This window comes from Seriola aureovittata, chromosome 5 (assembly GCF_021018895.1).
Source record: "Seriola aureovittata isolate HTS-2021-v1 ecotype China chromosome 5, ASM2101889v1, whole genome shotgun sequence".
NCBI classification, from domain to species: Eukaryota; Metazoa; Chordata; class Actinopteri; order Carangiformes; family Carangidae; genus Seriola; species Seriola aureovittata.
The window spans coordinates 3966903-3979166 of record NC_079368.1 but is presented as its reverse complement, the minus strand read 5'-3'; the positions used below and the strand labels follow the sequence as shown (position 1 = coordinate 3979166).

At 41.8% G+C, this 12264-nt stretch overlaps 1 protein-coding gene across 3 annotated transcripts in view; it reads right to left on the bottom strand.

Annotated features, from left to right (window-relative positions):
- The window catches only part of unc5db (unc-5 netrin receptor Db), a 215426-nt gene that overhangs the window by 33542 nt on the left and 169620 nt on the right, over window positions 1–12264 (bottom strand). For all 3 annotated transcript variants that reach the window (XM_056376423.1, XM_056376421.1, XM_056376422.1), the window contains one exon: window positions 959–1130. In XM_056376423.1, the coding sequence (XP_056232398.1) occupies window positions 959–1130 (172 nt within the window). The remainder of the gene's footprint in view (window positions 1–958; window positions 1131–12264) is intronic.

Genomic DNA, 12264 nt, shown 5'->3' with positions numbered 1-12264 from the left:
AACATAACACTGATATATTATCACCTCATAGCGAACGTGTTAGCAAACACTTTTTTGGTCTTGAGTCACCCACATAAATATATGGATAACTCTTTAACATTTAGATTTTTTATTTTCCTATGTCTGTCTGCGGTTTGGTGCTGAGCTTCCAGTGTATGGAGTTGCTTCACTAGCTGCCTGTTGCCGCGCGAGACACGGTGGTTCAGAGTGAAACCCGCAGGCTGGGTTCACAAAACAACCAGCTAAGTCACTGCAAGTGAGTTTGTCAGAACACGTGAGCCCTTTCACACTATACGGAGTCATTTCATCTATTGTTGACAGAAAATATTTTGCCGTCATGTGGAATAAACGTGAGCTCAAAGGAAAGCACACAGGTATCATTATGAGAGGCTTTTGTTTGAGCTTTGATTGAATGTTTCCTCTTTCTTTTGTTACTTTTTTTCACCAGGTGTGTAGATCCAGATGTTGCAGCTGAGCAGGAACAGTATGTTGGTCACATGTAATAACCTTATCTTATTATTATATCTCATCTGAATTGAGACAGGTGGTCTGTGGATGGAAACTGTTCCCATTTAAATACTGATTCACATCAAAACCATGAATTAGCCTTTGTCATTTATGGACCCAGTGCAGTGATTTCAAACATCAGCAAAGCAACGCTAGATGGCAACATTACAACAGGACCTCAACAGCACGTACACTTTCTTTTATTCTTATACTGTGACTGGTGTTTTCTTGTGTTTACTTTGTTTATAACAGCGGGATTTGTCCTGCAAACATAAACAGCGGGTTGTTGGGTTTACCGCCCCTTCATTCCTCTTGACATTTAGCTATAAAAAAAAGAATGGAGTCGTTCAGGAAAAAGACAACTTAGGGAAAGGCCAACGCCACGTCTAAGCCCAGCTAACATCTTGACAGGCTGCACTGTCCTTGACAAGTGTGGGCCTGCAGCTCTCACCTCCCATTTGCTGTCCTGGGTTCTCCTCTTGAGCTGGATGTTCCAGTTCTCGGCGTCCACCTCGGCGCAGTGAGCGATAGTCATGGCCACTGGGCAGAAGAGGTCCAGACCTGGAGGACCGTACGTCACCTCTGGGCCCAGGAGGATTTCACAGCCTTCCAGTGTTTGGACACTAAACACACCAAGACACACACACACACACACACACACACACACACACAGATAGATACAAGAAAAGAAGTTGAAGTTGTGCAGAGTAAAGATGCAGCCTGTTTTTAAATGTGGAGGCACGTCAGCACACTGACTCTGTAATCCTGCAACTGTGTCTTTTGACGAACGCTTTGATCCGAAGTGCGTCATGAATGTATTTTTTTTTTTATTGAAGGTAGGAGTTGTTTGCACAGCTGTCCTCTTATTTTAAACATGTATACAATAATTTGCTACGCTGCAAGACTGAAAGGTGAAATGCTTGAACCAGTTGTGGACTTTTATTTTTTGAATCTCACCGGCATGATCCGCATGATCCGTGATAAAAATAAACTCTCAAACACAAAGGTGAAGCAGCTCTGTTACATCGCACCTGGTGTTGTACATGGCAGCACTATTCTCACCGCGCAGCATCTGTGATTTTCACACGACTTTCCATATCCAACATTCTCTATTTATCATCTCACAGCCATTAGATGCGCTTAACATCTCTCTTTGAGCCTCTTCTGCTGCATGAAAAACAACAAACTAATGAGCGGAGCTTATGAAAAGAGGTGGGCTGCGAGGAAAACACGCCTGCGGGCTCACACTTCCAGGTCTGCCTTCCTGTGAGCGCCAGTGTTGTGGACTCTTGCTCCTCAAGTTCAAGTTATTGCTACACAGCCGTGCTGCTGGAATTTGTTCCAGCACAGGTGAAAAAGTCACTGTGATTTGCTGGCGAGTTGGAGTGTGCTCATTAAAAGCAGCTTACAGCAAACAAGTCTCGCCAGTGAATGGTGGCAGAGGCAGCGGCTGCAGTTGGATTTTTAGAAGAAAGGGCAGGTAAGGTTCACGACACGAGAGAGAGCGACACCTTTAGAAACTTTTTGGAGTTTGTTACAGTCATCACAGATCTTAGAGTGTTGATCCGTTAAGATTTCCTCCCTCCCTCCTCGCGCCGGAAGAAGCAGCTTTAAAGTACAGCACGCTAAACAATGACATGAATGAGAAGGAGTTAGCCACACAATCTGCTGTTAGATAGAGAAAAAGTATAATTAAAACAATTAAAAAGAACAATTCTAGTTTTTAGGTCAATTTGTTGTATTTTTGTCATGTAAGATAACACTGAATGCACCAAAGAAATAGCTGGGATCTGGAAATACAGTGACTGCAGAATTTGAAAGGGCAAGAATTGGCAGCAGTCATAGGATCATACAGGTCGTCAACAGTTTAGCCACATTATGTAAAGCATTTTACTTAAACAGTAGCACTGATAAAAAAACAAAAACAGAACCCTGTAGTTCTTCGAGGGAGTTCGAGGGATCCTCGCAGAGGGAGAAATCGGTTTTACAGACTTCTACAGAATTCTTGTGTTTGGTAGTTGAAGCAGTGCAGAGACGGACAGGAAGCAAGGACAGCGAGAGAGGTGGAAGATAACATGGCTCCTTGGCTGGAATCGAATCACGGATGTGGCAGTTATGTGGTACGCAGTTTAACCGTTAGCCTGTTGGGGCATCCAACCTTCCAAAAATGTTTAACTTAGCTCAACATTTGGCAAAATGCAAAGCACATACTCCAGCAAAGCACTTCAATGGCCACTCAAAGCACATATTCTTAGTAGAATACTGTGTATTGCAAATTTAGTTCAGTTATATGTATCTCTAAATTAATTATTACTTCTAAATTGTGACTATTGTATATCTTTCATTTGTCTTTTATTGTCAGGAACTTTGTGATATCTATTTAAGAAATGCGCTGTTTAAATAAATTGTTTCCTCAAACTGTCCTTGGATTGTCCTTCAGTGTCATCTCAAGCACTGTGACTCCACCAATGCAGCCCCTTTCGTTTTTAGCCATGCTAGCAGTGCAGCACTGTTGGGTCTGAGCTCTGCCTCACAGGCAAGACACCATGTTTTGGGCCTTTGGTTGTCTATCAATGTATTGGCTAAATTATAAGGCATAAATTAAGAAATTATTAATATTGAATTATTATTATATTGAATTAAATAATAACTTTAGGAAAAATAGCCAATATTGGTTCAGTCTCAAATTATTATTATTAATCTGGAACCCTCATTAATAATTAATTTAAGAACTTCAACCAAATTACCATATCCACAGTAAGTTAAAGTTGAATGATTGCTACTACTGAGTAGTATTACCACTTGTGCAACATTAAACACACGGGTGATTATACTTAGACATTTATTTACCATAGAACAGAGAAAAACACAATGTCTAATCTAAAGTATATACAGGTGTGTGTGTGTGTGTGTGTGTGTGTGTGTGTGTGTGTGTGTATGGGGGTGTGTCTGTGGGGACACGGACAAAGGCAAGATTCGCCGATTCAAAGTGGTTGCTATGACCACATGGCTACATGGCCTGAACTTTTAGTTCCAGGTACTTTTCTTCAGGAACTAAAAGGTTCCCGTGGCCCATTGTTGTCTGCGTTTCCACCGTGACTTATAAGTCCCAGGAAGATTATGCAAAATTATTACTTGACATTACATTATTCACAGCAGTTTGAGGATATAACATGAGCGAAAACACGGGACTAATTGCATCCCATATATCAAATACAGGACGCAGCATTTTATTTTCAAATACGCGACAATCCCGTATTATATGCGACGGGTGGCAACCCTACCATCTCTGGCTGTTGTGGTCCTTTAGTTTTTTGAAGTCCTGTTTCAGTTTTTTTTTTACCTTCTCCCGGACCTGTTTCGCGGTGTGGAAAAAGTGTTTGCTCACTCGGTTCTCCCTCGCTCCCTGCGGACTTTTAAACATCGCGGATTAAATAAAATGGCAAATAAAGTGGCTTCCTGGTGTAGTAAAGTCCTGTCTGGCTGTGTGGCTTCAGCTGTTTTCTCTCAACTCTTCTCACAGAATTAGCTGTTCCATGCTAACTCTGCTGTGGCTCCTGTTGATTGGGAATCAGCTGGCTGACCTCGTGTTGTAGCTGCTGATTCTGAATAAAACTTGATTCACTCTCAGTAATTCCTAAGCGGGTCGCTGATGTTGAGGAGAAGAGTGGTGCAGTCTGCTGTGAGCAGGCCAGCAAGGGAGCTGTTGTCTCAGGTAGCAGGGCTGACCTGGGCTGGGAGCATTGTTGCTTGTTAAGAAGCCGAGAGGGGAGAGGAGCTGCTGCTCCTGAACAAGCCAAGGAGAGTTATTAAGTTGACTATTAATGAGAGTTCCAGATTAATAGTAATGATTTTAGACTGAACCAATATTGGCTATTTCGCCTATGTTTTTTTAAGCTGGTAACCCCGAGGACTTTAATTCACTTATTATTCAATATTAATATTTTTAATATTTTCTTAATTTATGATAGCCAATAAATTGCTGGACAACTGAAGGTCCAACATATGGTGTCCCGCTCATGAGGCAGAGCTCAGACCCACCAGCACTATGGACTGCATTGTCAGACTCTTGGTTGGTTGGTCAGTCCATCACTTTGGTCCGACTAGAAGACGTATCAGAACAGTAAGCGTTATTATTTGTTTATGTTGTTGTTGTTGTTGTTGATGTTGCTTGTAACTGGCTGTGGCTGACACAGTGTAAGTGGCTGTGCTACTGCAAACTCTCCCTGTATGGACAAGGCTTTGGTGAACGGTGAAAGAGCAGTGTGTAACCAGATGGTTAGCATTAGAGGAAGCATGGGAGAGACTCAGCCACGTTTGAGCCTCAGTCAGACCCAGACTCAGATGAGGAGTCTGTTGAGACCAGAATCAGAGACTAGCAGACGGATCAGAGCGGGTAGCGTAGTTAGCATCTTTTATTAGTTTGTGTTGTTAGTTAGCTTGTAACTAGGAGTGGCTGACAGTGTTAGTGGTTGTGCTAATGCAAACTCTCTCTCTCTGTACTGACAAGGTTTCAGGTTTATTTAGCCCCGCCCACCATCCCCACACTGACAGGATTGGTTTCTTAGGTTTGTGACTTATGACTGTTTCTTATGAGACTGTCATTGGTTCACTGCAGTTCGAAGGTGCAAATACCTATTTCACTCATGATATGTCTTGTATTATATAAAAAACATCATATGGATGTTGAAAAAGTTGAAAACTTGATTTTCATTGGAGAGGGTCTTTAACAACAAAACATTTAAAGAGTTTTAGTCTTCACCTTCATTTCTCCTCTGCTAAGTTTGGATGTACTGGAGTTTGGTTCTTTGACTGTCTGTCTTCACTTTTCTTCCCTCATGGGTGTCTATCTAATTATGTTGACGTATTCCCAGATCTAAAAGCCATAACTACAAAAATAAGATACACGTTTCAATCGACCAGAATTAACCTTCAACGTACAATACATTCTAATTTGCATGAATACCAATGTCCACATTCTCAATGCTAATAAAAGCCAACACCATGTATTACCGGCCCCAATCTCTCACTCACTCCAACCCCCTGGAGCTGAGAGTTTGCTCACTGCAGACTTTTCTATAGAAAAAGAAAAGGTTGACTCATGTCACTGTGCAGTTCACTGGGTAGAGCATCACATCAACACCACAGCAGTTAGAGGTTTGTTTCCCACTGAGAGAAGCCATGCAACAATTGTATGCTTTGACTGTGCTGCTTTGGGATGAAAGAGTTGCTTTAAATGGCATATTATTTACCACACAACAGTTTATTTGCAGTGCAATGATTCATACAGACTTAATTATCTTAACAGCCTCGAAAAAGATACTTCAACTTTATTCATTTATTTTTGACACCCACCCACAACTCTGGGAAACTTTTTTTTTTTATAAAGATACGTGAGCTTCTGAACAGCAGCTTATCTGAATGAAAGGCTCCTTCTGTTTCTTGCCACACCTTCATGGTAAATGCTCTCCCTGGCTGAGACACACACTCCAGACTTCCCAATCACTGCCTCAACATCTGACTGGGAGAGGGTGGGTGCGGGTGTACTTATTGTCTCTGGCTATCAGGCCTTGCAGGTACCATCACAATGCACAACAATCTCGCCCTCTTCCTTACGTCTCTTAGCTCAGCTCAGTTTTTCTGTTATGTCAACAGCAGCCCTGCTCTTGACTGGTCCCGACAGAGCTCTCGATCCCTCAGCCAACAGCGCTGAGCCTGATCACACATTTAATGCAAAGTGTAGGCAAGGAGCAGATTACCTGCTCCTTAAGTAGCCTGCAGCTCGGGCCTGAGAGTCCGGCGGCAACCTTAAAGAAGCGGCAGAGTCTGGCGGTCTCTTTTCTCAATTCCACTTGTCATCACGATGAAGGGCTGTACGGCAGCTTCTTAAGCCCCTAGATGAGGTGCATTATTTAAAGTGAGCGATGACTCACTGCTCAGGGACCTGGGAAGCCGTGCAATATGGCAGATTGGGCCGAGAGAGGAGACGGGCGAGCTTAATAAATGCACACATTAGCATGCTCCATTAGCTTCACCTTTATTTGCTTGTAGTCTCCCACCTGTTTGTCCCACTGTGCTTTTATCCATTTTTAAGTTGATGCAGACACCTTATGTGGCGCGTGGATACATTAATCAAACAGGCATCTAGAGGTGAAGCCTGGTGCATCGATGCAATATCCAGCAAAGACGTGCACTTTTAGCTCTCCTGCTGTCAGCGTCCATAACGTCTCTCTGCTGCTCTCTCCTTTTAGCCGCTGAAGTCTTTACTGCAGAGCATTCATCAAAACAACTTCAGTAATCAAGGACTGACAAATGACTTGAGTGAAAGTACAGCTCTGTAAAACATTAACAAATCTAATCTCCCATCTATGTAAAAAAACATAACAAGGCGAAGTGGCTTGATTTTTAAAATACCATCTTAATGACTATTCAACAAACTTTAATACCACTTTATTTCTAGCGTCAGACCTTGGTGAACCATAACCAACTTGACTGGGAAAATGAGGGTAACCAACAAAGCTCATCAACTGAAGCAGCTCACCATGCTATATGATGTGAAACGTCTTATTATTGTGTATTTTTCTTTGCTTTTGTACAGTGATTCTTGAATCACATCCGCCATGTTATAGTTACTAATGGGGCCTAGACTTGTGGTTTAACTGCTGTTTCAAAGGCCTTTCCATTCTGACTGCAACAGAATCATCAGTAGTATAGTAGTGTATAGTAGTGTGTATGCACTATACACTCAGCTTGTCATTGCAACTTATCAGGCTCATTGTTATTGGTAATGAGTTCATCAAAGGAAACCGAACACCAATGAGTCAATTGTTCACCCTTTAGTGTCTGTTCTACTTGTTTGGACAGAGTCAATAAAGGGCAGAGATGTGTGTGTATGGATGTTAGCTGAATCATGGGTCTATTTCAGCAGAAAATGGAAAAAGATGAGGACCATGCTGAAAATCGATGTCCAGTTTACTCCTTATCCCTTCAAAAACAAACTGTACTTTTTCAAGTTTTTAAAGGCTTAGCTGATATTTCCTTCAAAATAAAGGAATAAAGCCTTTAAATATATCATCAATACAGGTTTTATTTTGAAAATATTGTTGATTTTAGTCCTGGGGCTTTAGACACTGCAATGTTACTTGATGTTGGGCAGCTGGCCTGTGTGTTTTCACTCTATGTAATGTAAGATATATCAACAACCTTCCAGATTTCCATGAAATATGAAAATATTATCGCCAGAATATGACTTCTAATGATTTTGGTGATCCTTGGCCAATATTGATTGGCCATAGTACATCACAATCTATTCAGTCACATTCCAATTCTGTATACCCAATAAGCTTTTCTCTAGCATCATTCTAAAATGTAAAGTTTTGGGAAAACAAATCAAATGCTAAAGAAGATGCTGCTTTTATTTCCATTTTGGGCTTTGAATTTTCATGCCCAGGTTGAATCCAAATGTCTTTTTGTGATTTCCTGATTTTTCCTATAACGCCATCATCAGGACAAAATCCCTCCTAGTACAGGGACATATCAAAATCTAATTAGCCAGGAGAAAATATCTTTCGGAATGTGTGTTTTCTGTTTCTTCTGCGGATTAGTAAGGAATATATTTTTCTGTGGTTCACAGTGCAAGCCTATTAACGTGTAACATTAATGTATTTCCTCTGTTAAAATATGATGCTGAAGGGATGACAGTGTGTGTGACATATAATCATGGTATTTGTCAAAATACAGGTTTATGCATCTATTACACCATAAATTCTTCAATGACAGTTGTTATTGAAATACAGGCCGAGTCTCAAATAATAGCATGGCAATGTCATACTCACCAATCTGCTGCTCTGCTTCTCTTTTTAACAGTGTAAGTGACCTTTAGCATGGCTCAGTTTATTCATTTATAGTTGTTATATAGATATATTATTAAGGCTGGAGCTTTTATTTTGAAGTAGGTGTCAAAAAGGTGACAGGTGTCAGCAGAGTAAAAGTGTTCAAAGGTCCAAACAAAGGGAAATGTCACATTTTTATACTTTTTGTTTGTTTAGAGCCACAAGGTCTGTCAGTATTTTGTTTCAAACTGAGTAACATTATGCTTTTTCTTTGAAAATGAGCATGTGTGAGCTAGCAAGACTGCTATATTAGTCCAGTGCATGGCAAGTGTGTTGTACCTGACACCCAGTAATTATTATGTGGCTCAGTGAATGTTGCTATTGTTAAGAAGTGGTGTGTTTTCAGTAACTGCAGTAGCATATATAAGGTAAAGCTACATTTCGTATGTGATTTTGCACCAACTATTTTCTATGTTAATTGAAAGTAAAAGGGTGAACAAATGTTTAAGCTGAATATGCTGACCTGTAGCATTATATCAGAGATTTAAAATACTGATTTCAATCAGTAATTAATTCCAATCTCTTGCTCTTTGCCCTTTTTTAATCACTGTTAAGATACTCACAATGAAACAACCCACTTCCTGAAAATATTTCACTTTATAAACCTACCAAGAAAGGAAGATATACTCTTTGAGGTGATGGAAACCTTTTAATGTGAAACATTTGCACAGGAAATGTTGAGGTTCTGCTGCTATCAAAGCAGTTAATCAGCTTTAAAAAGAACAGCAAAGTGGAACCAAATACATGAGTGAATAAAAATAATATTGATGTCTATTAAAAAACTCTAGAAACCGAGTGGTCAGTATGATATGTTGACTCTATTAGATATGGGTTCTTTGTGTATTTGAGTTGACTAAAGGTCAAGGCCACTGAATCAGAATTTATGGGAAGTATAATTTTTGAGTTTTCAAATTTCTTTCACAGGTTGTTTGCAAAAGTGCTACTTGGCTATTACATTTCAGTTATTCACACAGAATGTCAAAACTAAGACTGAAACAATGTGCCCTATAAGCCATAGAGCATATAACAGGCGGGGGGGGGGGGGGGGTGACATTGTCCTCATCGTACTGTAGATGGATGGATGAATTATTCTGCCTGTGAGGCAGGGAAACATTTCAGACCAAGATAGATGTCAGTTTGAAGTTTGACGGCACTTATTTCTAAAGCGTAATGTCACCTTGGCGGGGACATGGAGTTGTACGCTCTGGACTGAAACCTTGGACTGAGTGTTGCGTCCATCCAGAGATCTGTGCTGTGAGATCTATGGACCATGAGACCTGCGGCTTAGAGCAGGAGCTGCCATGGCTCGCCATCCAGAAAAACAGATCAGCTGGGTTAGCCACTGTGGGCTGCCTGACTAGAGGGCTGGGCATCCGAGCAGGAAGCCATGTCACACCTACGCACTGGTGCACTTCTGCTGACAACCATGTATATTAGATTATCATTTTAGCCCCCAAACTCTATAAAACTGATCCTGCAAAGCACTGTGTGACTTCCAAGAGTTTCCTTCTTCAGATGTATGAAACAAAACTGAACTAGGACTGTCTAGACAACAATAAATAATGTTCAATTGGGCCTCCTTCATAAAGCAGACATATGAAATCATCATTTCATCTTTAAAAGCGCTTTTCCTACCAGGACAAAGCTGTTTCTGCCTCAGTAGGTTGAGGGATTTATCTTACAATACAAAGCGTTCATAAAACCTCAGCAGCAAAGGGAATATGTCTGACCTAAGCAAAACTGCGCCTTCAAAAGATTTAGATGAGCCTTTGAAAAGCTTCAAGAACACATCTTTAAAAAAAAAAAAAAAAAAAAACTTTAATGGAATTCTATCAGGGTGTGGAGAAGTAGGTTGGACAGGGATTGGGGCTGGACACTGCGGCGAGAAATAAAGGATACAATTCTTTGCATGTCCCCTAGCCTGCTATGATGTCAACAGTGATTGACAGCTGGCGAGATGACAAGCACAACATACCAGAGGCAGAAATATGGCTGTCTACAGTAAACATCTCTCTGCTCACACAGAGCGACGGCAAAAAATAAGCACTTCAAAAAGCACGGCCGTGGCCGGAACCAAATACTGTCGGGGAGGAACCTGAAATATTTCACTGCGCTTCAAAGGCGGATAAACCGGCAGCAGAAACCAAGGACTTTCTGCTTGCAGGTAGGAATCTCTAAAAGGAGAGAAAGACAGCTCCAGAACTTTACAAAGATGTCAACAAATTCACATGCAATATACATTTCAACAAGACTGCAGAAGGAGAATTTGCTCTCAGTGATTCATGGGTCTTTATCTGCTGCAGCATATTGTAACCCTGTCGAGAACAAAGAAGAGCTGCACTGCCTTCTTTGAGGTCATTGCAACAAGTATAATTCTTTTAAAAGGAAAATTGCTTGCTTTTTATAAGCGACCTCAAATAAAAAAAATGACAGGATAGGTGTACCTCACTCTTGCCGCCGCTGTTCGCATGTTATTATTCCAGTGCCCCGTCAAGTCGATCTACCCTGTCATTTTTACCACTGAGGTGTGTGTTCTGAGGGGGGTCTCCTCGCTTTTGTGACTTTGTCGAAGCAGAGCATTGCAGATAAACAGTGACACTTCAGAAGAAACTGGAAACCCTCGTGGCTATCTGCGAGGAAGAATGTGCAAGAACCCCCCCTGGAGAGAGGCTCAGTCCATCCAAGGGTCATTACCTAGCTGTGATCAGAATTCATAATGTGCGTACTGCCAAGATGAAAGGCCTCGGGAGACGTCTGCGCCTTCTATTCCGCTGTGCATGTCCATCAGCGCACCACGCTCCATTCATCACCGCATTCATCATCGTTTAAACAAGCTTCCCGGGTCGTGACTCTCTCCCAGAGCACCACGTTGTTGACACCGAGTGGAGTATATAACTACATATTGACTCTCGGCAGAGCGGTGAGGACAAAAAAAAGAGATTGGAGGATTGGAGGTTTGACTTTGCTTCCTACGAGTCAGTTGGCTAAATGAAGGACTCTATTGCAGAGCCCCCCTGGGTCGCACGGCGTGAACTTGAGTTTTTCCCCCGCAGCAGCTGGGACATCAAAGCCCAGACTACCACCTGTGAGGGGCTTCTGGAAATGAACACCCATATCGTGACACCTAGAGGACTCCTATAGAGAGCGGGAGGTAGGGCTGCACTGCTCGCCGGGCCCCATCTGTCACGCAGCCAGCCGGTAAACACAGACATGTGGGGATGGCCGTGGGGGGGGTCACACACATCTACCCTCTGTATGTCTGCCTGCATTACTGCCCAGTGCATTTATTTATGTGTTTGTTTATTTGGAGGATGACACTGATGATGACCACATTAAAACTGTCTGATAGTTCTTCTTCTTTACCGGTTTCATTGCTAAAACTGCTGCTGTGCTAACATTAATAACAGTACTAATAACAGTGCCGGGCAATTAACTGAAGAAGCATCGAAACCGACATTTAGAACCTTTCACTGACTTAATTTTCCTCATTAATTCAGTAAATACTTTCCCTGTTGCCGCGTTCGTTAACCGTCTCCTTAAAGAAACACTGCCTCGTGTTCAGTCACGTGCCTCCGCCCCGTTCAACTACCGGCTAAATTCACTCGAAGCAAAGCTGCCGATACGGATGACAAGAGCACAAACACCGAGTCTCAGGTTATGTCCACACTACTACCATTTACTTTTGAAACGCACCACTTTTACTACATTGACATCTGGCGTCCACTGCTACTACGACAAGTTTTCGAGACAGTAAAACTGAGACTTTTGGAAACGATGACGCAGACACCCGCCTGCATCGCCCTCGAAAAAAAAAAAAAAAAGGGAGAGGCCGATAAGCGCCAAAAGTCATTGATCATTAATCAAA